The following is a 25785-nucleotide window of genomic DNA, read 5'->3' as shown; positions in this document are numbered from 1 at the left end:
GTTGCATCGTTCCTTCCTTGGCATGGGAGAGATGGAAGGGAGGTGGCCATGGGGATCAGAGGGCAGGAGGGGAAGTGGGGGACGGTGGCCCTCAGTCATGCCTAGCCGATCCCTGGGCTGAAGGCAGATTTCAGAACCCAGTGCAGCCAAGCCAGAGCCTCAGGATGAAAGAGAAAGGAAGAGACTGAGAATGGAGGTGTTGGCGATTCTGAGGCTGCTGCCTGGGGTGTCCGAATCCCTCAATTCTGAGAGTCTGTAGAGTGGAGCAAATAGGGTGACATTGAGTGTGGCCCTGACAGGTCAGACAGAAAGCTCTGAGAGTCAGCAGGGGGAGATTTGAGAAAGAAAGATGAGCATGTCTGCAGAGCCGGGGCAGGCTCTGCTACAGGGACAGGATGCTGGTTAGATGTTATTGTTAGGTTATTGCTTTTGTTGTTATTACTCAGGCTTATACTGTACAACAGATCTATCCCGTGTTATAGCAACCAAGGATTTATTGTACTGATTCATTGATGAGCTATTAAAATATCTCCCAGTAATAGGAAGTATCTGATAGGATGTCTGTCCACTCATCCCACGTGTGTTTATTGTACTGTCTCAGGAGAGACAAGACATGGACTATTAGCTTAACATCAGAGTCTGATGCAGGAGATGGATTTGGGAATAAACTCATCCCATGAGGCAGGAGGAAATGACCAGTGGAACAGAGCATGGGGCATGCTAGGAAGCACAAGAGAAACTGCCACCCACTTTCAATGGGAAGGCAGCAACCCTGTTGTGGAGGGGTGGCCCACTTAGGGCCTTGGCAAAAAGGGAATTTGCACTGTGGAGAAGGAAGAGAATAGCATTTCTGGCGTCAGCAAAGTGGGAGCAGAGATGGCAGGAGGTGCAGAAAGCACGTGGCCTATACAGGCCTGGAGGCTGGTGTGGGGATATAGGAGGGCAGATGCTGGGAGAGGAGAAGCCACACAGGGGTCAGGAGCTGGGTCATACCAGGGCTTGAGGGCTGCTCTGAGAAGGCAGATTTTATCCCTCAGATTCCTGGATGACTTTTTCTGGACAAATCCTGGAGTTGTCCTGGATGACAAATGTAATAGAGGCTAGGCCCAGGCAGGACACACACTGGCTCCGGCTCCTTATTCTTTAAGAAGAAAAAAAAAAAAAAAGAATATGAATGAGAATGTAGTTATTGTAATGTTAATAACCTGAGCTGCTCTGCAAACATTATTACTTTGTATTAGGAACAAATTTCTTGACAAATACATATGATCATTAGTTCCAACTAAAAGGAGCTGCTGCCTGTCCACATGGAACCCTCCATCCCAATGAGGGATAAATCTGAGCTCTTTTCAGATCTCCCGTGTACCCACATGCATACTCCTTAATTTTGTATACTTCTGTTTCCTCCTATTTCAGCTCCTCTCTCTCAGTCCTGAACAAGTTGTTTCCAGGCAGCTGTAGTAATAAGCCCTGCTACATTTTTTTATCCCAATGCAGAATGGGTGAGTTTTGCATTGGCTCTGTTGGGCTTTTATTATCTCTTTGTTCCCCAACAATTTCCTGTGGCAGTGATGTGTGAATGTATTTTTCAGTTGGTTCTTGTAGTACTATTCTAGTCATTTGATTAGTTTATTCTAAGAACTAATTGCTGGCATGTGGCCTTGGTAGCAGTAATCTGTTGGTGTATCCCTAGGCACTAATTCATGTGCACAGCCTTGGAATACCTGACGAACTGTTTCATTCATGGCTCTTAAACATTTCAAACTGAATATATTCTGTTCCATGCTTGTGATCTCCCTGCATCCCAGTGACTAACAGACTCACTCTCCCTTCTGTGTTCTTGGTGTCAATTATTAGAGTCATCCTAGTCCAGTTTCCCAAGCTAGAAACCTTGATGCCATCCTTCTTCTTGCATCTACTACCGGTCAGTCATCAGATCCTATTCCAACACAAAAACAGTCCTCAACAGGCTTTGGAGAACATTAAACCATCCTTCTATCATGATCTCCCCTTTTCTCTCTCACTCTGACCAGGGCCACCTGTGGAATCTGGAAGAAGGCAAGTGAAGTGAAGCGGGAGAGGAGACATGGGCTGAGCAACCTCACTCTGGGCTTCACTCCCAGAATAAGGGGATACTATAAGGCAGAGTGTGGCCTGCAGCTAAGCCCCAGACCAGCCCCTGAGAGGCAGAATATAGGTCTCCGTTGGGTCAGGTTTACCCTATATTCAGAGAAAACATAAAGGTCTTGCTTTTAGTGACATCACTTGAGTTTGTCAGGAAGGAATGCACTAAGAAAAAGTAAAAACAGCTTTATGTTCCTGTGCAGTATTTTATTTAGTTCTTATAACAACCATCTGAAAAAGTCAGTAATGCAGTAATATTTATTTCCATTTTTGAGATTTTTTAAAGGCTTGGAAAACAAGTAATTTGTAAAAGATAAGAGGCAGGATTGAAACCTTTACCTGGATCTTCCATTCCATAAATATTCCTTGCCAGGGACTATGCTGGCCACCGGGCACACAGGAATGAACAGGACATGGTGTCAGCCTCAAGAATTTCACAAAGATTGACGGTGTTTGCAAAAGGCATTTAAAAAAAAAGAAGAATTTCACAAAGTGGGGAGAAAGATTAAGTCAGAAGTTAGCAAACTACAGCCTCTGGGCCAGGTCCAGACCAATATCTGCCTGTTTTTGTCAATACAGTCTTATTGGAACTGAGACACGCCTGTTCACTCACTGTCTGTGGCTGCTTTCACACTGCGAAGGTAAAGTTCAGTAGTCGTGACAGAAAGTACGTGCCTCACAAAGCCTAAGATAGTCACTATCTGGACCTTTACAGGTGTTTCCCACCCTTAGTTTAAACATAGTTTTACCGCAGTGTGCCACATGCCCCAGAGAGGTAGATTTGTGGTTGAGTGGCATAGCAGGAGTGCAGGATTCTTCACTCGGCAGATGTCTGAGCAGAGTCTTGAAGACTGAGTAGGAATTGATCACATGGAAGGAGGAAAGATCCTTCCAGGCACAGGGGATCACATGTGTAAGGTATGGAGGCACAGATGGTGTGCTACAGCATGCAGTTAAAAAGCATTTGGGGTTGGTGGTGGGAGGGTAGGGGGGGCAGTTGGAGAGACCTGCAGGAGCCTGATCTCCAAAAACCTTGAGTGCTGCACTCAGAAGTATGGGTCTGATCTTATAGATTAATGGGATGATATGAAAGGGTTTTCAGAGGAGCACTGACATGATCAGATCAGGCGTTTAGAAAAGTCACTGGAATAGCAGCATGGAAAATGGATTGGATGGAGGAGACCAACTAGGAGGTTATTGCCGTAGTGTATGAGACATGTATGTGAAAGGTGAGATGGGGAGAATGCGGGGGAGATGGAGAATAAGCAACACTGGGAAGTAGACAGTCTGAGGGCCTTGATGCCTGGGTATGGGCTATGAAAAGGGGTGGGTTGTAAGGGCAATTCCCAGGTGTCTGGCTTGAATGACTTGGGTGGGTACCACCAACAAAAATGGGGACTGGAGATGGGGCACATGACCCCAATGGAGACACTGAATTTTAGGCAGAAGAAGAGAATCCGGCCATGTGATCAGTGTCACCATGGAGGCTATAAATGCCAGACCCAAGATGGGGCCTCAAAGTGATGTCTCAGAGGCCAAGGAAGAAAGAATGTTAGGATAAATGGAGTGGTTAACAATTTTTAATACCTCCAGGAGGTTTGGCAAAATAAAGACTGAGAACACTAGATTCAGCCAGTGGGAGGTCAGGAGAGGAGAGTTAGAGGAGCATGAGGAGTGAATGGGAAAGGAAGAAGCCAAAAAAAAAAAAAAAAGCTTTCAGAAGAGAAGAGATGGAGAAAAAAATTCTAGTATGCATATATAGGGAGGCTGTGGGATACAGAGAAGGATCTTTTTGTTATAAGATAAGAGAGGCTGGGCATGGTGACTCACGCCTGTAATCCCAGCACTTGGGGAGGCCGACGTGGGTGGATCATCTATGGTCAGGAGTTCGAGGCCAGCCTGGCCAACATGGTGAAACCCCGTCTCTACTAAAAATACAAAAATTAGCTGGGCGTGGTGGCAGGTGCCTGTAATCCCAGCTACTCGGGAGGCTGAGGTAGGAAAATCACTTGAACCCAAGAGGCGGAGGTTGCAATGAGCTGAGATCACGCTATTGCACTCCACCCCGGGCGACAGAGTGAGACTCCATTTCAAAAAAAAAAAAAAAACAGATGAGAGAAACTTGAAGATGTTTCTCTGCTGAGGCAGAGAGCCAGTTGAGAAGAGTTTGGAAGTTCTGGGGAGAGCAGCATTTCATGGTCAAGGGCAGATCCATGCAGAAGCTGGGGCTGGTCCAGGTAGAGGTGGGCAGGAGGAAGGACACTTTTTATATACAGAAAGTGGCAGCATAGGTAGGCATCAACCAGCATTCTAAGGGCACTTCTGATTCTGACAGCACTGCCAGTTGCGAGTGATAGAAAATTCAACTCTAATTGGCTTGCAAATTAAAGAGAATTGTTAATGTAAATGTATATGTAATTAAAAACCCACAGTAAGACTTGTTTCAGAAAATGTTCAATCAGTAACTCAAACAAGGACATGAAGGATTGAGTCTTCCTATGTCTTCTCTCTGCCTTCCGGGTTATCCTCAGATTTCACATGGAGACCCCCTTTCCCACCCCCAACAGCTCCAGCCTCTCCTCTTACTGAAGATGACCACAGGGTCTTTTTCAGAAGAGAGGGGAAACTCCTCTTTCCCAGAGGTCTCAGCAGAAGTCTTCATGAATCACATTGCCGCCTGCTGGAATAGATGCCCATTCCTAAACCAGTCGTGGTGGTGACAGGCTAGGAGATGGTAATTGGCTTAAACTAATCAGGGCCGAGCCCTGGAATTGGTGTAGGATTGCTCTGAGAAAGGGGTAGAGATGAATTCTCCAAAGAAAAATATGGGCACTGTGGATGGGAGGAGGATAGTATGGGTGCTGGCTATGCAGCCAGTAAATATGCACTAGAGTTCTCTGTGTGCTGGACGTTGTGCAGGTTGAACAAGACACTGTCTTAGCCTCAAGGAATTCATGGTGCAGTTGGGGAAACAGACAATTAATTGACACTGAAATCTAGCACTCATTATAGTGAATATATTCCAAAATGCTCTAAGAGCACTTAGGATGAGGACCTAATTCAGCCTTGGTGGGAAGGGATGGTGCCAGGAAAGCAAGGGAGACTTCCCAGAGGAGGTAGCACCTGACCTGAGCCTGGAAGATGGCAAAGAATTAGGAGAAAGAAGGAGAGCAGTAAAGGCAGACTAGGAAAGAAGAGTGATTGCCGTAAAGACAGTGTGGAAGTAAACAAAGATCACCCACATGAGAACAAGCGGAAGCTATTTATTCAGAGCTTGCTACAGCAAGGGAGTCAGCCACCATCACCTGCATTTGACAGAGACTCAGAGGCAGGCAGGGGAGTGGGAAAGCTTTGTCATGAGTGAAAGGAAGGCTCCAGATGTGTCTGGGAAACTGGAGATGGGCAAACTAGAAGTGGGCATCTTATGTGATTGGTTTGGGAACATATTCAGCTTTCCTGGTCAGTTCTGAGTAGAAAGTGGCAGCAAGAAATAGGGGAGCTGACAGCACTGAGCAAGCCTGACTGTCCTGGGCTGGGTGCTGCAGAGCTTGTGTGTCAGGACTGTACTGTCATCTAGGGTCTGGCCAGCGTCTGATCTGTTCAGTTTGCATGGGGTATAAGTAGGAGTGATCCGAAATGGGATAGAGGAAGATGAGACTGGGCACCCCGGTCCTCAACACAAATGCAAAGGCTAGCGTGGGAAGGCTGGGGGATTTTCCAAGGCCAGCACTGCAGCCTTAGCCTGGCGTGTTCCTCCTCACACCCATGTCTTGCCATTGCCCCCGTGCATCATGGCCACTGGGCACAGGGTTTTTGAATATGGAACATCAGGCTGCTGCACAGGGTTTCCAGTTCTTTCCTCCCACACTATCTTTATGTCAGTCACTCTCCTTTCCCAATCTGCCTTTACTGTGGTTCTTCCTTCACTCAACAGTCTTTTCTTCAAATAAAACCTTATATGAAACCCCAGTATAAAAACAGTCACTGTTGGCAGCTCTGGGGAGAGTGGGAGGGGGGTCCTGAGTCCCACCTGTTCTCCTCCTGCCCAATCCTCCTTGAAGAAGGCCCCTGAGTCATTTTCGGAAAACCCACCAGCTCCTCTGGACCCAATGTGAAAACCTAGCACTAACAGATTCTCTCTCTCTCTCTTTCTTTTTTTTCTTTTTTTTTTTTTTTTTTTGAGATGGAGTCTTGCTCTGTAACCCATGCTGGAGTGCAGTGGCACAATCTTGGCTCACTGCAACCTCCACCTCCCAGGTTCAAGTGATTCTCCTGCCTCAGCCTCCCGAGTAGCTGGGATTACAGGCGTGCACCCCCACACCTGGCTAATTTTTTATATTTTTGTAGAGATGGAATTCCACCATGTTGGCAAGGCTGGTCTCAAATTCCTGGCCTCAAGTGATCTGTCCACCTCGGCCTCCCAAAGTGCTGGGATTACAGGTGTGAGCCACCATGTCCAGCACTAACAGATTCTTAAGAAATCTTTAGCTCTGTCCTCACCCCTCTGGGTATTTTATGTTTTACCCCAGAGATGGCCATGAGGCTGGCTGCACAGGATGGGGGTCTTGTTGAAAGAGTGTGGGGTGTCTGGTGTGCAGGCTGAGGGCTGGCCTCACTCAGAGGCTGTGGAGCCTCCTACCTGGCCTCCCCACTTCCACCCTGGCCCATTGACATTCCGCCCTCCATGTGGCAGCCAGAGTGGTCTTTACAAGCAAATCTCACCATGTCACTCTGGCTTCAAACCCTGCAGCCGCTTCCTATCATGCTTAGAATGTGCTTCAGGCTCCTTCTTTTGGCCTTCAGAGCTCTCCGTGAGCATGCCCTGGACTCTCTCTCTGACTGTGACTTGTTCCATTCTTGTCCTTGTGCCCTCCAAGCTCCAGCCATGCTGGCTTCTCTCAGTTTCTTGCACGGGGCAAGGTGATTCCTGCCACAGGGCCTTTGCACAAGCAGCTCTTCTTGCCTGGGATGCTTTTCTGACCTGTCTTTGCAAGGTTAGTGCCTTCTTACCATTCAGGTCTTGGTCAGATGTCAACTTCTCACAGAGAGGCCTTCCTTGACCACTCACTTCACTTTATTACATCACATCAATCACTACTGTGGTTTCTTTCTTTAAAAAAAAAAACACTTCTAGAGCAGTTTTAGGTTCAAGGTACAGAGAGTTCCCATGCACCCCATCTTCACACGTACACAGCCCCCTCCATTATCAACATTTCTTACCATATTAACGTGTTCGTTACAGTCGATGAACCTACATGGACACATCATTATGACCCACAGTCCACAGTTGATGTTAGGGTTCACTCTTGGAGTTCTATGGGTTTGGACAAATGTATTATATAATGACAAGTATCTACTATTAGGGCATCATACAGAGAAGTTTCACTGCCCTAAACACCCTCCTCTGTGCTCTGTCTATTCATCCCCCAACCCGCACCCCCAGCAATCACAGATCTTTCTACTGTCTCTATAGTTTTGCCTTTTCCAGAATGTCATGCGGTTGTAACCACACAGTGTGCAGCCTTTTCAGACTGGCTTCCTTCACTTGGTAGTGTGCCTTTCCTCCATGTCTTTCCATGGCTTGGTAGCTCACTTCTTTTGGGCACTGAGTAATATTCCATTGGATGTACCTCCGTTTCTCCATCCGCTGATGGGAGAACGTCCTGGTTGCTTCTGTCTGGGTTTTGGCAAAATTATCAACAAAGCTGTTAAACATCCACGTGCAGGTTGGTTGTGTTTTCTCCGTTGCACTTATTGCTACTGGATTTTTGGTTCAACATATATTTACTGTCCTCCCTGCTGGGATGGAAGCTCCATGAGAGTAGAGGGGCTTTGTCTCTTGTCCATGCATGTGTTCTCTAGAATAATCCCTGCCGTCCAGTCGGCTATGTGAATGAATCCCTGCCGACTGCATGCAGCCCAAAAGTCTGAGATGGCTTTCCCTCCAGGAGACGAAGAGCTGCCAGCTGAGCCATGTCTCAACGCTGCCAGTCTTCTCTCCTTGTCACTTCAGATGTGTTGTGACCACCAGGACAGCCTGCCCAGAACGTGGCTGTGGGAATGTGAGGAGCTCCCGATGGCGACAGCTCGTGGGAGCCACGGGATCTCATCCATCTGCCAGGGACAGCTTGTGGAATCAACACCAGGAGCCCCCAGTGTGGGGAAAGAAACCAGGGCCCAGAAGAAAAGGAAAAACAGAAAAGCAGGCTGTGACCATGGATGCATCATTATTACAGCCACTTACTACTCATATTGGTCATGTCGTGGAGGTGGACAGAATGCTTCCCTCATCCCTTTGAGCTCAAACCCACTCAGGGGCAGCAGCTGACATTTTTTAAGCGTTTACGCTGTGCCCCATGCTTTACCAAGTGTTTTACATAGGAATTGTGTGATAAATCCTCACAGCAGCCTTCTAGAATTGGTGCTATTGTTATCCCCATTTTTCAGATGATAAATACAAAGCTTCCAAGCTTCAGTGCTTGCCCAAGCCCCCCACCCTGCCACCGGCTCCCATACTTTTAAGTGGGAAGTGGCCTCAAACCAGGCACTCTAACCATGCAGCCAATGCTCTCGAACTAGACAAGACACCACCATGTCCAGAGGTCTTCTACCAGGTGGATCATTAGCAAACTCACATGTGACATCTTGGACATTTTGAATCTGAATCACTCACAAGCCTTGCAGATTTAAAGGCCTTGTGTTCAGGCAGGTTGCCCATGTGTGTGGACCATCCCTGTGTGAGATAACAGGTTCTAAGAGCATTAAAAACAATCTACAACCTGATTTGGCCCCTGCCTAGAAGATTGAGGGCCCGGGAATCTGCATGTTTGAAGAGTGTCCAGGTGACTCTGAAAAGCATCCAGCCTTCCTCCTGTGTGGGAATGTTGTCAGTAACACACCTAACCAATGCCATTTGGAATTTTTATGAAACAGTACTTAACATGGCAGAACATGTCACCTTCAGGTAGTTCTATTCTCTTTTCTTCCTGTATGGATGGATGTGTGTGTGTGTGTGTGTGTGTGTGTGTGTGTGTGTGTGTGTGTGTGTGTGTGTAGGGGGATTGGGAGACCTCAGATATACATGAGCTGAATTAATCATGTTCTCCAGTACTTAGTATACCATGCATCCACATAGGATTTATTTCTTTGTTGTATTTATTTTTGTTCTTTTCTGCACTCTCCCCCTGCCCCCTGCAATGAGCCCTCCTCTCATGTATTTTATATCCTTACAGCCTGCCTCTTATGTTATTATATATAAAAGGATCCTTCAAACATATCATATTTAGAGTATGTTTTTTCACTAATGGTATTGTGGCACAGCTGCATTTATCAGACAATTCTTCCTGTGACTCAAGGAAGCACCTGCCTTTCTGAAACATCCTCCTATTTGATCCTAGCTTTGCCCCTGTGGAACTAAACAGAAAAATTCTACACTCTCTCCCAGCATGTGAATACAATCACTGTGGCCCCTCTTCTTCAGGCTCAACCTACCCCCTCTCCTCTACTTTCCCTCCTAGGATGTGGGAGTTTCCTGGTCCTCCCTGGGATGATCCCACTAGAACCAACCACCCCCACATCTGGATGTTGCACTTCTCTGCACCTAAGCAGTCACCTCTGGTGTGGTTGGAAGGGCTGGGAGAGGAACCCGAGAGGTGGCATGACTGGGCCATAGGGCAAGACTGTGCAATGACTAAGGTTGAATGGGAAATGTGGACTTGATTGCTGTAGGCTAGCAAGCCTGTCTCTTTCACCTTTCTTCCTGGTCATCAGGACAGGGGAACTGTAAGCCTTGCTGTTGTAGGGGTACCTTCAGGCAGGGCATCTCTGCTGTCACTCTATGTTGGGTTCTTTGAGCTCAGTACTAGAACTCTCATACTCAGAAAGATGGTGGATTCACTCCTTCCTTTGACTTGGATGGAAATTTCCTCAGAATGGATGGCAAGGGTTGCAAACCATGTGCCTGCCTTCCATGCTGAGTGAGCCCAGCCTGGGGAGCCGAGGGCCCTTATATGCTCACATCGAATAATCTTTCCTCTTCATCCTCTGTCCCATCTTTATGAGCACATAATGGAGGCCAATATTATACTTTTCTTTTTTGTTGAGGTGAAACATAAACCATTTTAAAGTGCACAGCTCAAAGCCGGGCGTGATGGCTCACACCTATAATCCCAACGCTTTGGGAGGCCGAGCTGGGTGGATCACCTGAGGTCAGGAGTTTGAGACCAGCCTGGGCAACATGGTCAAACTCTGTCTCTACTAAAAATACAAAATTTAGCTGGGTGTGGTGGCACATGCCTGTAATCCCAGCTACTTGGAAGGCTAAGGCATGAGAATCACTTGAACCCAGGAGGTGGAGGCTGCAGTGAGCCGAGATCATGCCACTGCACTCCTGCCTGGGCAACAGAGTGAGATTCTGTCTCAAAAATAAATTAATTAAATTAAGTGCACAATTCAGTAGCATTTGGTCCATTCACAATGTGTGCACCCACAACTCTATCCAGTTCCAAAACATTTGCATCTCAAAAGGAAACCTCATACCCATTAACCAGTTACCCTCCTTCTCCCTTCCCCTCTGCCTCTGGTCACCAAAGACAATCTGTGTTTTGTCTCTATGTATGTATCTATTCTACAGATAAGACCTAGACATGTCATATCTATGGGATCATTCCCTGTGATCTTTTGTGCATGGTTCTTTCACCGAGCGTGTTTTCAGGATTCATCCATGTTGGAGCATGTCAGTATTGAATTCCTTCCTATGGCTGAGTCATATTCCAGGGTATATACATACTGGAATTTGTTTATCCATTCATTCCTTAGAGGACATGTGGGCTGTGTCCACCCTTTGGCTGTTGTGCATGATGCTGCTGTGAACATTTTGTGTACATGTACTTGTTTGATGCCTGTTTTTAATCCTTTTGCACATATACCTTAGAATTGCAGAGTCATATGGTAATTTTATGTCTAACTTTTTGAGGAACTGCCAAACTATACATTTCTTTTTTAAATAGCAACCTTACTCTGGTACTTTTCCTGTATATACAAAGAGAAAAATGGGTGGAAAATCCCTGGACTAGGAGTCAAGAAACCTGGGTTCTTTTTCTACCTTTGCCACTAACCAGCTGGGTAAACTCAAACCAGTCACTTCCCTTCTCTTGGCTTTTGTTTCTTCATCTGAAAAGAAAGGGGATTGGATGAAACTAGTGTTCTTTAAATTCTTTTCCTTTTGTAAGATTTTGTTGGAAAAACTGGGTTCCAGAGAGGAAAGAGGGAGAGAATTGCTACACAGCTAAATGTGATTATCTTGAGATTCTTTTTCCACTCTGTTGTTAAATAGTGAATTTAAAATATCCCATACAATTGGGCTTTTTTTTCTTGCCAATGTGTATCTGATTTAATGAATAGCTTCTGGCTTCCTAGTTCTATCAAGAGTCCCAAAATAAAATATCCGTCTCTTTCCCTTCACTTCCTACTGCTTGGCAGCTCCTAAACCAAACATGGTGGTCGTGGAGCCTGGATGGGAGCCATCCCCGCTGCCCCTGCTGCGCCTTGCTCTAGCGCAGGTTCCCTCAGCACTAAGGGTTCAGTTGCCTAATCTGAGTCTGGTCTTTAGAGATGTATAAGCCAAGGAGAGGCATTAGTGGATTCTTTCTGCGACAGTATAAGGACCATCTTAGAGAGTTGGGAAGGTGAACCAAAGACCTCCTGTGATGCCTTCTAGCCAGAGTGTCCCTCCTTGGGAGATTTTCTACTCTCTTAACCCTCTTTCAGCTTGTTGGTTTCCTCTCCAGAGAGCACCGTCTGTGTAGGGGCGGATTTTTTTTGTTCCACTAATGAGTAGCCTTCACAGTATGCCACCCAGGTCCACAGCATGTGCTCTCCTGCGCCGCCTGGTGGTTTTCTGGGGAAACGTGAGGTTTTAAAAAGCACATGATGGTCCAAATGGCTTCTTATTTCATCCATTTAATCATTCGTTCATTTTTTCATCCATCCATATATCGATCCCTCTCACAGTTTCGAGGATCTGCTATGTTTTAGGTACTATGGTCGATTCTAAGAATAGAACAGTAAACAAGATAGGGTACCTTCCCTTATAAAAAAAGCTTTCATTTTCATAGGGGAGATAGACAAGTGGCTTTTGGAATGAATACAAAGTGAAATGTGCCATAATGGGGGAAGTAAAGTGTGTGCAGGAGCACAGATGAAGGACACATATGTCATACCTGGCAAATACTAACGAGAGAGGGCAGACATAGAGTGTTCTAGACCAGAGCTTAATGGTGCAAAAGTCAGTAAGCAAGACCAAGCATGATGTACCGAGGGAGCTGGTAGAAAAGCAGTCTTGGCTGGAACACAGGATGCAAGGGAGGGATGAGCAGTGAGCTAACAGAGGGGATGCATTATGCAGGGCCTCTGAGCCATGTCAAGGACACTACCTTTAACTCCCAAGCAGCAGTGAGCTATTGAGAGTTACACTAGGGGAGTAGCACATTTCTGTTTGCCTTTAGAAATAACAGCTTTGATTACGAGTGGAGACTAAATCAGAGGGGCATATCACACTGCATCCCATAAATGTGTACAATTATTATGTGTCGATTAAAAATAATAAAGTAAAAAACAAACCACAGGGGAGAAAAGTGGACGTGGAGAGACCACTTAGGAAGCTGTTGCAGTAACTCTGGCATGAAATGTTGGTGATCAAAACCACGGTGGTGGCAGTGGGAAAGGAGGCAAGTGGAGGAGTCCAGAAATATACACAAAGTTGAGGGTTGGTACTGGGCCCAGCTTCTAGGAAAGAAACTGCAAAAATGTGAATAAGAATCCTTTAATTTGCCCCATATCCTGGCACAAGGGAAGTCCCTTGTCCTATTGCAATAATCAGTGACCTGCTTTTTGCTCCAGGTCTCCAGAAGGATGGCCTTGTCTCCCAGGATCTCTCGCCCTCTCAGAGAGCAAGCACTGGAGTCCTGTTCTTATCTTCTGCATCCTCAGTCAAGGTGGATGGGAGATGGTGCATGTGCACAATTGAGAGTGGGCTTCAATTTGCTGCTGAATAAAATAGGAGCAGGAGAATGATGTGTCCATCTGATAGGTAGCTATGAATCTAGGAAAACTGGAGGAATTCTGGAGAAGCCACCTCCTGCCTTCCTCTTTGACTTGCCACCACAGTAGAATAACAAACTGGACCAATTTTTTAAAGTGTATGTTTCAGAACCTCAGGCAATCTTAAAGCACTCTATTTGAGTCTCAGCTGTAGGCCATTCTTGCTCTTCTCTTTCTAGAGGAGGAGAAGAAAGGTTTGTCTCTAAGGATCCATTCTAGGTTCCTTGGACAACCATTTTTAACACCATCTCTGTAAGCCCTGGAATGATTTCTTGTGCTTGAGGATGAACACTGAATCATCATACATGTTGTTTACTCTACCAACCACCTGAAGCCCACTTCTTCCTGGTCATCGTCTCACCACTGCCGTTATCTATAAAAGGACAATATCAGGGACCACAGTACCTTAGCTGCACAAAATACTTGCAGAAATCATTCATTTTTCTACAAAAATGACAAAAAGTCCTTTGTGCGCCAAGTCTTCACTTATCTAACCCGTGATCCCCAGTCCTGCCAATGTCACCCTGCCTCCTTCGTCCTGGGATCAAAGGACATCAGTGCGATCTCATCTCTGTGCCTCTACCGCAAATATGCTCAACCCCAGGCACACTCAGCACATGTGGTTCAGAGAGGCTGTGAGATTGGTGCATTTCTTACCAGATCGGTGCATGGCATCTTCTGGTTGCTGGGCCTGCAGGCCAATAGGCCAATGTTTGTTTTCATTACTGTTCTTTGCAGTTGCCCTTCCTTCTCTAACAGTGGTTTTCAGCTGGGAGTTTTGCCCTCCAGGGAACAATTGCCAATGTCTGGAGACATTTCTGGTTGGTAGTGGTGAAGGGGGGTGGGCTGTACTGGCTTCTATTGGGTAGAGGTCAGAGATGCTGCTAAACATCTTACAATACCCAGGACAGTTCCCCAGGCCAAGAATTGTTCAGTCCCACGTGTCAGTAGTGTTGAGGTTAAGAAACTCTGCTCTATCTAGAACATTACTCTGTGACCAAGGGGGCTCTTGGGTCCTCCAAAGCCCTATAGGATTGCTAGAGCAAACCACAAGTTCATGAAAAACCCACTTGCTCTTATGTTTCTTTCCACAGCTAAGCTCTGTCCAGGAGGCCCAGTTAAAGCGGCTCGAGGTGACAAGACCCCGAGTGCTGGGGAGCAGGGAGCGGGGCCAGGTGCCGAGGATGGCCAGGCAGCCACCGCCGCCCTGGGTCCATGCAGCCTTCCTCCTCTGCCTCCTCAGTCTTGGCGGAGCCATCGAAATTCCTATGGATCGTGAGTCCTGCCCCATTCTCTTCTCTTTTTTTTCCTGATTTTGGGCAGAGGGGTGGGAGGGGGGGGAAGGTCAGAGGAAAGTTCAGATCATTCAAAGAAGATTGAGGAGAGGGGATGCAGTGGATTCTGAGATTCAGAGCTGGGTTTCTCTCCAAAGAATTGACACGGGCTCATGTTTGGAAGTTTGAGACTGTATGTTGCAAAGCCAGTTTCTCAGGGCTGTGGCTGAGCTGATGCTTGGGGCGCCTGGAGCCAGCTGAGTGGGACCAGAGGTGGCGGAGTTTGGGATTCTGAGTGCCACTTAGGTTTTTCCCTCTGCTCACCTCTCCAGTCCTCTGTGGTCTTGACTTGCCCATGAAAGCAGTCCAGGGTCAAGTGTGGTGGAGCAGTTCTTACTTGCCTTTCTAATGTCTGATATATTCAAATCCACACCCTTCGGGCCCTCTTGGCTGGAGTAATCAGGAGGACACAGGCCTGGGAAGGGCTGGGAGCAGAATTATCTTTGCAAAAGACATGGCTAAATGACACATTAAAATAGAGCCCCATTATCATGCCGCATAGGAGAACCAGGCATGGATTCCTTCTCATTGTTTTCAACTTTCCCGCAGTAAAGATAAAAAGTAAAATCGCTGTCATTCTGTTTCTCATAGAGGGGGCATTATTTGACCATCAGAATCATAAAGTAAGGGGCTTAAAATGCAAATCTAACAGCCATGTCTCCACCAACCATATCTGTTGCTGCGTTCATCAATGGCCCATGTATTGGCAGCCAAACTCCTCGGCCCTGCCTTTAGGTGTGTGCCACCTTTACCACAACTCTGACACTTCTGGCAAAATGTCTTAGCATCCCCAGGCTAGGATGTGAGCATGCCATCTCTGACCCCTGTTCCTTGTGTCAAGGAACAGAGGGGACCCACATGACACCAACATTGGCTTGGGCTCTCTCCAGTTAACAGATGTCTGGGGAGGGGGGCAGGAGAGTAATACAAACTCTAAAAAGTCGTCCCTGAGCTCTCCAAAGCCAGACCCCTGGTCCTGGAGTTAGCATAGTTTGGAGAAGAGTTGGAGGTATCTCAGCCCTCCTGGCACTCTACTTCACCCATAATAGCTGCCCCAGAGGAGGGGACTTTTTGGATGATAGAACACCAGTAGTAACTGTAAGTCAGACCCAGAGGTAAGATGAGCAAAGCCCCTGCTGCCCTCCCAATACCCCCAGGCATGTGGACTTGAATGTATGTGTGCATATGTATGCATGCCCACACACATGTGCACGTGCACAGGGAGGGAGGGAGGGAGGAGAGGAGAGTTGTGAAAGGACCTGTTCCCATGGTAACTGTCTGCGAGGCTGCCTCGAGGAGAGTTTCTCATTAACAGTCCCAGGAAGACAGTCTAATAAGGAGCCTGGTAAGGCCAAGTCCCCGGAGGGAGGGTGTGCAGAGGAAATTGTGTTATCAGGGAAGTGGTGAAGGCTCATTTCTCTTCTGCCACTTCTCCTCTCTCACTCACCTGCTGCTTTGATCCCCAGGGCCAGTGGGTGAGGGGTCCCTGCAAGGTGAGCCTATAAATAGATGGCTTTGGTGTCTATCTTAAGAATCTGGAATTCTAAAGCTCTACAGGAAACGGAGACACAGCAGACACCCCAAGCAGTCAGGCTCTCCAAAGCCCCACCTGTAGGGTAGAGCTGAGAGTGCCCTGATCTCCCCACCATCTCTCCATTCCAGTGTCCCTGGGACGACCCCCACCCCACGTTGTGTTCGCGGAAACTCAAGCCTTTGCTAGCTTAGAGTCACACAGCAAATGGGTGGTGGAATCAAAAAAGAAACCACTGGAATCGCAGGTGTCATGCATCAGGGAGTGAGCTAAGTGCTGCATGTGCCTCATCGCACATGGTTCTGGCAGCTAACCCTCAACATAGGTGTTATCCTTAGCCTGTGGGTTAGAGACAAGGAAGCAACAGAGCCGGGATAGGACCACAGCACCTCTCTGATGGAGAGGGAAGTCCTTCTGCAACGGCATTCCAGACGCTCTGGCTGTGTCAGGGCAGGAGACCCAGGCTGCCCGGAGCATGCCCCACACACATGGCACCTCCCCGGTTGCTGCAGGTCCAGTGGCCCTGGCAACGTGTCCGAAAAGAGTCTGCAGAAACTGAACACACTTTCCCAGTGGCCACCGAAGATGACAGGGGATGAGGGGGCAGGTCCTGGCACTCTATGGCCGAGGCCATCTCCTGGGCCTCCTGTACTGCTGGGCTGGAAGGTGGTGGTCATGCACTGCGAGGGCATTGGCATTTCTGGCAATTTCTATAGAAACAAGTTAAAGTATCTGGCCTTCCTCTGCAAGTGGATGAACACCAACCCTTCCCGAGGCCCCCACCATTCCCGGGCTGCCAGCCTTCTTTTTTGGCAGACCCTACGGGGCATGCTACCCCACAAAACCAAGCGAGGCCAGCCGCCCTGGACCGCCTCATGGTGTTTGATGGGATCCCACCGCCCCTGACACAAAAAAGCAGATGGTGATCCCTGCTGCCCTCAAGGCTGAGCATCTGAAGCCCACAAGAAAGTTTGCTTGCCTGGGGCACCTGTCTCATAAGGTTGACTGGAAGTACCAGGCAGTGATAGCCACCCTGGAGGAAAAGAGGAGGGAAAAGGCCAAGATCCACTACCAAAAGAAACAGCAGCAGAAACAGGCCCGAAAGAACGGCGAGAAGAAAATCGCAAGTTCACAGGGGTCCTCAAGACCCATGGGCTTCTGGTCTGAGCCCATAAAGACTGTTTATTCCTCAAAAACAAACAAACAGAAAAAAGAAGCTGAATGCAAGACAGAAGGCCAGCCCTTCAGAGAGGCCCGGGCTGCCCTGGGAAGAGGCTGTCCTCAGCAGGTCTCTCCATCTCGCTGGGCCCAGCACCACAGACCTCCCATGTGTGCTGAGCTGAGCCCACCCTCCATCCAGCCCTGGGCTGAAGGAAGATCAGGCATTCTTAACGTTCTCACCCTGCCAGATGTTCTTTCTACTCATTTGCCCCTTCAGTGGACATTACCTGTGTCTCGAGGGCAGGGGCACTGCTTCTATTCTGGAGAGGCTGGGCGCCGCAGGCCTCCTGGAGCAGAGCCCCAGACCGCTGCACAATCCCTCATTGAAGGCCCAGCCTCCAGCTCCCACTGCTGTGCCAGCGAAGTCACATGCACCCCTCCCACCCATCCCCTCCCTCCCTCCCTCCTTCCCTCCCTATCCAGCCCCAAGGAGAACAGTATGACCTTTGAAAAAAGCCAAGGGTCGCCTCATCAACCAGAGTGAGTTTGCCAAAAAGGGGGTCTGCTGGCCCTTTTGTCCCTGGCCCTGCATCAGCGGACAGCATTTTCCTCCCAGAAGTGGCAGAAACAATTCCTTCCCACCTTCATCACAAATAACGCTGCAGGATGGCCTCAACTCATATGCACACTCTCACACATACATGCACATTCACACATACACTCACACTCACACCTGCTTACTCATGCACACTCACACCCACTCACACTCACACCCTCACATATCCTCACATGCTCACACTCATGCACACTCACACATGCCCTCACATACCCATATGTGCTCACACTTATGCACACTCACTCCCACTCACACACCTCAATCACACGCACTCACATGCTCCATCTCCTGAGAGATGGGTGCCAGAGGTCGTAGGTATCAGAGCCAGGGAAAGAAAAGAGGCACACGAGTAAAGAAACCTCGCAGACCGAGCAGGCGTCTGCCTCACTCCCTGCAGAGCTGGGCTGGAAGAGCTGTGGAATTCACTTTCCCCTGCTCCATAGAAGGTGAGTGGTGTGACACTGGGTGGGAGCTTGGTCACCCTCATCCCTACAAGCTGTCCCCACTGTCTTCTCCCTGTGGCAGCTTGTCTTCTGGGTTGGTTCTGTCCCTGTAAGAAATTCCTTAGTAGCACAGTGGTGGCTGCAGATGCCATCCCTATAGTCAAGTAGATTCTCCAGAGGCCCCTGGCCTGATAGTATGGGGGCTGGGGACAGCATCCAACCAACTCTTGCTGCCCTGAGAGTCTCCGGCACCCACAGTCTCCCCTCTCACTCACCCTTCTCCAGAATGTCAAGGAGAGCAGCGTCCTGAGGCCCCAGCTGGCTCGCTCACCTCTCTGGCCAAGGATGGATTTGTTAAAAAACAAAACAAAACAAAACAAAAAACTCTGGACCAGGCACTGGGAGAGCTGGTTCTCCTTCTAGCTCTGCAGCAAACTTCCTGTATGATCTTGGCCGAGAGACTTCTTCCTTGGATCTGGAGATTCCCTGGACAATGTCTAGGGCTCTTTCCATTGAGTCAGCCTTCGATTCTATAAAAGAGAGGCTTGAAGTCTTGAATAGGCAAAGGAGGTCCCTTGTCAGGCTTGCTAACCAGGGTGAGACCCCAAAAATGTCCTGAATGAAGAAGCTAAGGGCCTGGGCTAAGGGCCAAGGGGAGCGGGTCCCAGTGACAGCCCCACCTCTCCTAAGAATGGCCCCTTCTCCCCACCCAAGCCAACTGGCGTTCATCTTTCTAGAGTTACCTTTCTTGGGGCCCTGGCAAGAATATCACATATGGGTGAAGATGCTGTGGAGACGAGCTCCAGGGAGCATGTGTTCAGAAGCCATAGATTTTTGCTTTCCCCCTGGACTTTTCATTCCTTTGTCTCCTGCCCAGGCAGCCCTGGGCAAATGGCAAAGCAAATGTCTCTTCAGTCTTCTAGGGGCCACACGAAATAATTATTTTGGATCTTTTCATGAGTCTTAGTCTCAAGACTTTCCTTCATGCATAGCATGTACGGCAGGGCCCTTGTCCTGCCACACTCTGCCCCTCCTCTGGGATCTCTCTTCCCTCCCCTGCTGTGGCTCTTCCTGCACCTCTTGTTCTGAGCTTAACTCTGGCTTCTCCAGGCTGCCCTCTCTAAGCCCCCAGAATCCTCGCCACATCTCACTCAAGTCAAGTAGGAAGGCTTCAAAGTCACCATGGCTTTGCCCTGATGCTGGCAGCTCACAGCTCCCCACAAGGAGCCCTCACTCTGAAAAAAGTCAGCCTGCAACAACAGTACAGTAGTCTGCACCTGCATGAAATGAGAATGCCATGTTACTTTCTGATATATTCATCAGGAAAAGACATTTGAAAGTCACAGCAACACATGTTCCCTTTTCTGCACATTTTAACCAAGACCTTGTCCCCACAAAAAGCACACCATCTAAAACCTTCCTATCCAGAGTGTGGTTCACACACCACCAGCATGGCATTGCCCCAGCACTTGTCAGAAAGGCAGAGTCCCAGGCCCCACCCCAGCCCAACTGAATCAGAACCTGCCTTTTAACCAGCCCCCAGGTGATGCATGTTAAAATTTGAGAAGCCCAGACCTCAGATACATACATCCACCTGCACAGGAGCACACCTATACGAGCACATGCACACTTCAGGTAGGAGCTGGGGTAGATTTGTGCCACCTGCCTCCTTACCTTCTTTGTGAAAAGCACAGAAAGGAGCTGTAGCCTCTGCTTCATCTCTGGAGCCTCCCATTGAGAAGCATGATTTCTATAAGGCAATGTACCATGAATAGAAGCAATGTACCATGAAAGGGGCATTTGCCTCTAGAGTCTTCCATAGGATGGGAAAGGAGGAGATGCCAAGGAGAGAAGGTGTCGTGGGAGAAATGAGGCCTTGGAGCTTTGCCCTGCAGCAGTGGTTCCAATCCACTCCCTTCCTGGCACCTGTCTTGCCCTCAGCCTCTCCTGTTCACTGTTGGCTGAGGAGCCCACTTCCCTCAGTGGCATCAGATGGAAGGAAATACCTTCAGGGCCTCTTTCAAGCAGCATTGTCACTTGGGGACATGTGGACTTCCTGGTGACACTGTCCTTTGATCAGAGCCAGTCTTTCTGCCCAACTCTGTGGTTTTGGTCACCCAGGGGAGGCGTCAGCTTCTCCATAAGGCACTCACTGGGTCCGTTCCCCAACCCTGCTTGGTTCTTGCACTGGGCTCTGCAGCCAGGAGGAGAGAGCCCTGTGCTCAGCACCCTCCCCAGGCACACCCCGCCCACTCCCTGTGTGCTGGGGCGTGAGGATGCCTGGGCGGTTGTGTGCATAACGATGTTCTTCTTTTCTCCCTCTCCAATGCTAACCCGTCGGAACTAACAGCAAGCATTCAGAATGAGCGTAAGTGCCCTGTGTGCCTCTCTGTGCCTCTGGGAGTTGGGAGGGAGGAATGAGGCATGAGGTGATACCTGGGGATTAGTGGCCTGCTGGGACTTCTGCTGGGGCCTCTTCACACCAGAGCCCTGTAGTGAGGTATCTTACTGCGGGGGAAGGAAGGAGGCTTGCCTGCAGCATTCTCTTGCTGGGAAAGACAGAAGGGCACGTGGTAAGAAGAGGGTCATTGGATCGAAGCTCATGTGCACCACAGCTGTTTCCCCATCCTCCAGTGGCTGGCACAGGACCCCAGGGTAGCACACTGGCACTTGGGACCTAGAAGGGGAGGGTCTGGGAAGTTCTTGGGGACTGAAGGCCCTCTCTGCTCTAGCCTCACCATAGTTTGGCCGTTTGTTGAGCCTCCAGGGCTCAGAACCACCATGACCCCTAAGTTCTGAAAATCTAGCTGCTTTTTCTTCCTTTATTCATTCAACAGACATTTATCAAAAACTATTGTGCACTGTATGTTGTGCTAAGCATTGTAAGGTAAGGATGAGTAAACTAAAAGTCTGGCCTTCAGTTTCTCCTCGGGATGCTATGGGAATTTTTTTTTTTTTTTTTTTTTTATGGAGTCTCGCTCTATCGCCCAGGCTGGAGTACAGCGGCACAATCTGGGTTCACTGCAGCCTCAGCCTCCTGGATTCAAGTGATTCTCCTGCCTCAGCCTCCCGAGTAGCTGGGGTTATAGGTGCTCACCACCATGCCCGGCTAATTTTTTTTTTTTTTTTACTTTTAGTAGAGATGGGGTTTTACCATGTTGGCCAGGCTGGTCTTGAACTCCTGACCTCAGAAAATCCATTCGCCTCAGCCTCTCAAAGTGCTGGGATTACAGGTGTGAGCCACCATGCCTGGCCTATGGGATTTTTTTTTTTTTTTTTTTTTTTTTTTTTTGAAAACAGAATATTGCTCTGTCGCCCAGGCTGGAGTGCGGTGGTGCGATCTCGGCTCACTGCAAGCTCCGCTTCCTGGGTTCTTGTCATTCTCCTGCCTCAGCCTCCCGAGTAGCTGGGACTACAGGCACCCTCCACCACGCCCGGCTAATTTTTTGTATTTTTTAGTAGAGACGGGGTTTCACCGTGTTAGCCAGGATGGTCTCGATCTCCTGACCTCGTGATCCGCCTGCTTCTGCCTCCCAAAGTGCTAGGATTACAAGCGTGAGCCACCACGCCTGGCTGCCTATGGGATCTTTTTAAAGGGATTCTTCTTATGCTTAATCTTTGACACCCACCTTCTTTCCTGCGGCACCATTTAAGGAGCTGGGTCTCTAGAATGGGGCCCTGTTCACCGCCCCCCACACCCCACCCACTTGCCTGCTTGCATGTGTGGCTTCTGAAGCTCTTCATCTCAGCTGTTCCCCAAGCTGGACCCCAGGGAGGTCCCTGCAGCCCTGACCATGCTCCCTGTGCACTGTTGCAGTGACGCAGCCGCCAACCATCACCAAGCAGTCAGTGAAGGATCACATCGTGGACCCCCGTGATAACATCCTGATTGAGTGTGAAGCAAAAGGGAACCCTGCCCCCAGGTGAGTGAAGGGGAAAAAGAGTGCATCGAAACCACCCGCTTGCCTCTGGGCCTGATGATAACTAAGGCAAATGAGGCAGCTGGAAAATTGGACTCATCCATTCCAAAAAATTTCCATTAGGCACCTACTAGGTGGAAGGCATAATTGAGGTACCAGGAAATTTTGCCGATAAGCAAACTGGAGACCAGAAAACAAGTGACTTAAGTTCACACCAAAAGCCAGGACTGGATGTTCAGTTTTCTGACTTTCCGTATAACATTCTTTCCTCCACCCTGTGTTCCCATCATCTGCCCCACGTTTAGCTTATAGGAAGTTCCTTTTCCAAGCCAACTTGAGTCTTTCATTCTGAGCTTGCCTCTACCTGTTTATGTGCTCATTAAGACCAAATAAGATGTCAACAGACATGAATTAAAAGCCTGTTGTGTGTGTGTCCGGGCTCTGTGTTAGGTTCTGTTACTCACGTTTTGTTCGACCACCTAACGGTGCTCTGGGGAAGGACCAATGTCCTTATGAAGAGGAGGGGAAAAGGGGGTACAAAGGTCCAAGGTTACCCAGCTTGAAAGGGGCAGAACCCAGATTTAAAATGCATTTCTACCAAATGATAAGCATCGGAGACATGGCAGATGTTATTATCTGCCCCCATCCCCATCCTCAAAGTAGCATCTACAGACTGAGCCTTTCAGGAGCCTCATGCAAGATTCAGACCCGTATGTGACAGGACCACATCTAGGGTGTGTCTGTCAGCAGGAGAAATGAGGCCAAGCAAAGGCAGCCAGGTATGCAGCAGCTTTATTCTGGCCTCCTGGGTTCACACAAGACAGTCTCGAACCCAGAGCTCTGAGCCTGGGAACCAGCAGGGACTCCCTCGCTGGCCGTGGGAGTCACCCTGAAGGGTTAGTCAGGGTAATGGTAACCTCACTTGCTTCTGAGGTTTGGTCTTTCCCCCATGGTTCCTTTGCAAAGACAATAATCCTGTGGCACTGAGCAGCCCCTGCTGTTCCAGCTGCTCCTGCTTTCCCTGCTTCTTTTACAAGTTAGATTGTGGGCATCTGAGGATGTGAGGCCTTGGCTGCAGCTCCCAGGAGGAGCAGAGGGGGCCATTCTAGTGCTCTTCATCAGTGGCTCAGTTCTACTAGGCTGCCATTTCTTTAAAAGCTGCCACTGTTTTTGTTTTTGTTGTTGTTTTTTTTTTTCTAATTGAGACGGAGTCTCGCTCTATCCCCCAGACTGGAGTGCAGTGGTGCGATCTTGGCTCACTGCAAGCTCCACTTCCCGGGTTCATGCCATTCTCCTACCTCAGCCCTCCCAAGTAGCTGGGACTACAGGCACCCGCCACCACACCCGGCTAATTTTTTGTATTTTTAGTAGGACGGGGTTTCACTGAGTTAGCCAGGATGGTCTCGATCTCCTGACCTCGTGATCCACCCACCTCAGCCTCCCAAAGTACTGAGATTACAGGCGTGAGCCACCGCGCCCAGCCAAAAGCTGCCACTCTTGGGCTACAGGGTGTGGTCACTGCTATATAATCTGTACTCACTGAGCAGGGCACAAGTAACCTAAGCTGTTTCACTTTGGCTTTAAAATGGATTGTAAAATTAAGGCGGCAGGAGGAGCAGAGCCAGCTCCCTGATGTATTTAGGTTGGGTGGAATATGAATTCAAGTTTGCATTCCTAGTAGAAGGTTGGAAATGTCCTGGGGTGGAAGAAGCCACAGATTCTAGATTCTAGAAATGAAAATCTCTCCTCAATAACGTGTTTAACATAACCCCCGAGTAGCTACTTGAGTATCTAACACTTAGAGCCACGAGTCCCCGTCTTAGGTGGGTAGAAATACTAACATCAGGCCCCTGCCCTGGACAGTCACTTGGGTGGGACCTGGGACTTTGCATTTTATTGAGCTCTCCAGATGGTTCTTCTGCTCAGCCAGGCTGAGACCTGTTGGTATAGGGGTGCCACGATGGGACTGAGAGAGGGAATTTTGGTACTGAGCCAGGGACTAGGGATCTGAGATCTGCCTGGAGCCCAGAGCCCACCCCATTCGTCTTGGTTGCCACTGCTCCCCACTCTCCACAGCTTCCACTGGACACGAAACAGCAGATTCTTCAACATCGCCAAGGACCCCCGGGTGTCCATGAGGAGGAGGTCTGGGACCCTGGTGATTGACTTCCGCAGTGGCGGGCGGCCGGAGGAATATGAGGGGGAATATCAGTGCTTCGCCCGCAACAAATTTGGCACGGCCCTGTCCAATAGGATCCGCCTGCAGGTGTCTAGTGAGTAGCATGGGGCAGGGCTGAAATGCCCTGCTCCTGGGTAAATGGAGAGTGGGGGGTGTGGAAGGCCATTCCAGAAGGGCTGCCCCTGCCCTTGGCCTGCAGATGCCTTGGTGTTCTCTATGCATCTTCCCCAACTCAGAATGATTCCCTGGAAAGGAAGCTCCCAAAGCTTCCTTTTGAAGTTGTTGTCTGCAACAATTTCACTGGCCACTGCGGGCACAGGAGAGGGGAAAGGAGGGGAGCCTTGAAGATGCCTCCCTTCTCCTGCCTCTCAAGGGCAGCCCCTTGAGTAGGCTCACGTGCCCCGTCCCTCTCTCTTGCTCCCTCCTTCTCCAGGTGCCCCTTCTGTTTCTCCTCCTTGCATGCCTGCCTCTGACCCTGCTCCTTGCCCCGGGCCCAGCCATCACCCTCACTTTATCCTCTTTGTCCACTTCTCTCCAGAATCTCCTCTGTGGCCCAAGGAAAACCTAGACCCTGTCGTGGTCCAAGAGGGCGCTCCTTTGACGCTCCAGTGCAACCCCCCGCCTGGACTTCCATCCCCGGTCATCTTCTGGATGAGCAGCTGTGAGTCTTGGGGGCCTGGTGTTGTGTTTATATCTTAACCTTAGGGAGTGGGGTGGGTGTGTTAAATGGGGAGGGGCTTGCCCAAGCTAGAAGACCTTGATTTGTGAGAAGCAGATGCAATGTGGCAACCAGGCTGAGAACACAGGCTCTGCAGAGAGAGGCTGCTTGGGCTTATTTTCTAGCCTGGCTGCTGTGTGATCTTGAGCAAGTGTGATCTTGAGCAAATTGCTTACATCTCTGGGCCTCAGTTTCCTCTTCTGGAAAAAAACAGAGCGAATCATAGTACTTATCTAATAGGATTATTATAAGAATAAATGAGTCAATACGTCCAAAGTGCTTAGAACAGGGCCAGACACACAGTAAGCACTTGGAAACATGATAATGAAAATGAAGAGCAAGACAGAAGGGATTAGGGGAGAAGAGGAGAAATGGTTTTTCCAGTTGGCCAATTGCAAGTGGTTGATACCAAACCATCTCTTTCAATTATTGGCTGGTCTGGATTTATTCTGATTCGCTCTTCTGGTAGGAGGAAGGGTGAATGGGGAATTGCAACCTTTCATAAAGGAGTGATGGGGAGATAGGGTATCTGCAGCAGGGACAGAGTAACATCATTCAGCGATTGTTCTGGCTCAATTTTGAACTGAGCCTCATTCATCCTCTCCGGACCTCAGTTTCTTCCCATGTTTTCAATTTAAATAAAAGGAGAAGCATTAATA

General features: G+C 48.9%; 1 protein-coding gene and 1 pseudogene across 48 annotated transcripts in view; both read left to right on the top strand.

Moving 5' to 3' along the window:
• The window catches only part of NFASC (neurofascin), a 194489-nt gene that overhangs the window by 101698 nt on the left and 67006 nt on the right, over window positions 1-25785 (top strand). For 25 of the 48 annotated variants that reach the window (XM_034944720.3, XM_063597586.1, XM_057301522.2 and 22 more), the window contains 5 exons: window positions 14319-14499; window positions 20660-20677; window positions 22127-22232; window positions 24306-24502; window positions 24947-25069. In XM_034944720.3, the coding sequence (XP_034800611.2) occupies window positions 14319-14499; window positions 20660-20677; window positions 22127-22232; window positions 24306-24502; window positions 24947-25069 (625 nt within the window). The remainder of the gene's footprint in view (window positions 1-14318; window positions 14500-20659; window positions 20678-22126; window positions 22233-24305; window positions 24503-24946; window positions 25070-25785) is intronic. The other 23 variants (XM_063597585.1, XM_057301521.2, XM_063597587.1 and 20 more) reach the window with 1 other exon arrangement.
• LOC117976947 (large ribosomal subunit protein uL13-like) lies at window positions 14506-17386 on the top strand (annotated as a pseudogene).

This window comes from Pan paniscus, chromosome 1, assembly GCF_029289425.2.
Source record: "Pan paniscus chromosome 1, NHGRI_mPanPan1-v2.0_pri, whole genome shotgun sequence".
In the NCBI taxonomy this organism is placed as follows: Eukaryota; Metazoa; Chordata; class Mammalia; order Primates; family Hominidae; genus Pan; species Pan paniscus.
The sequence above is the reverse complement of the archived record's forward strand: the minus strand, read 5'-3'. Positions and strand labels throughout refer to the sequence as shown.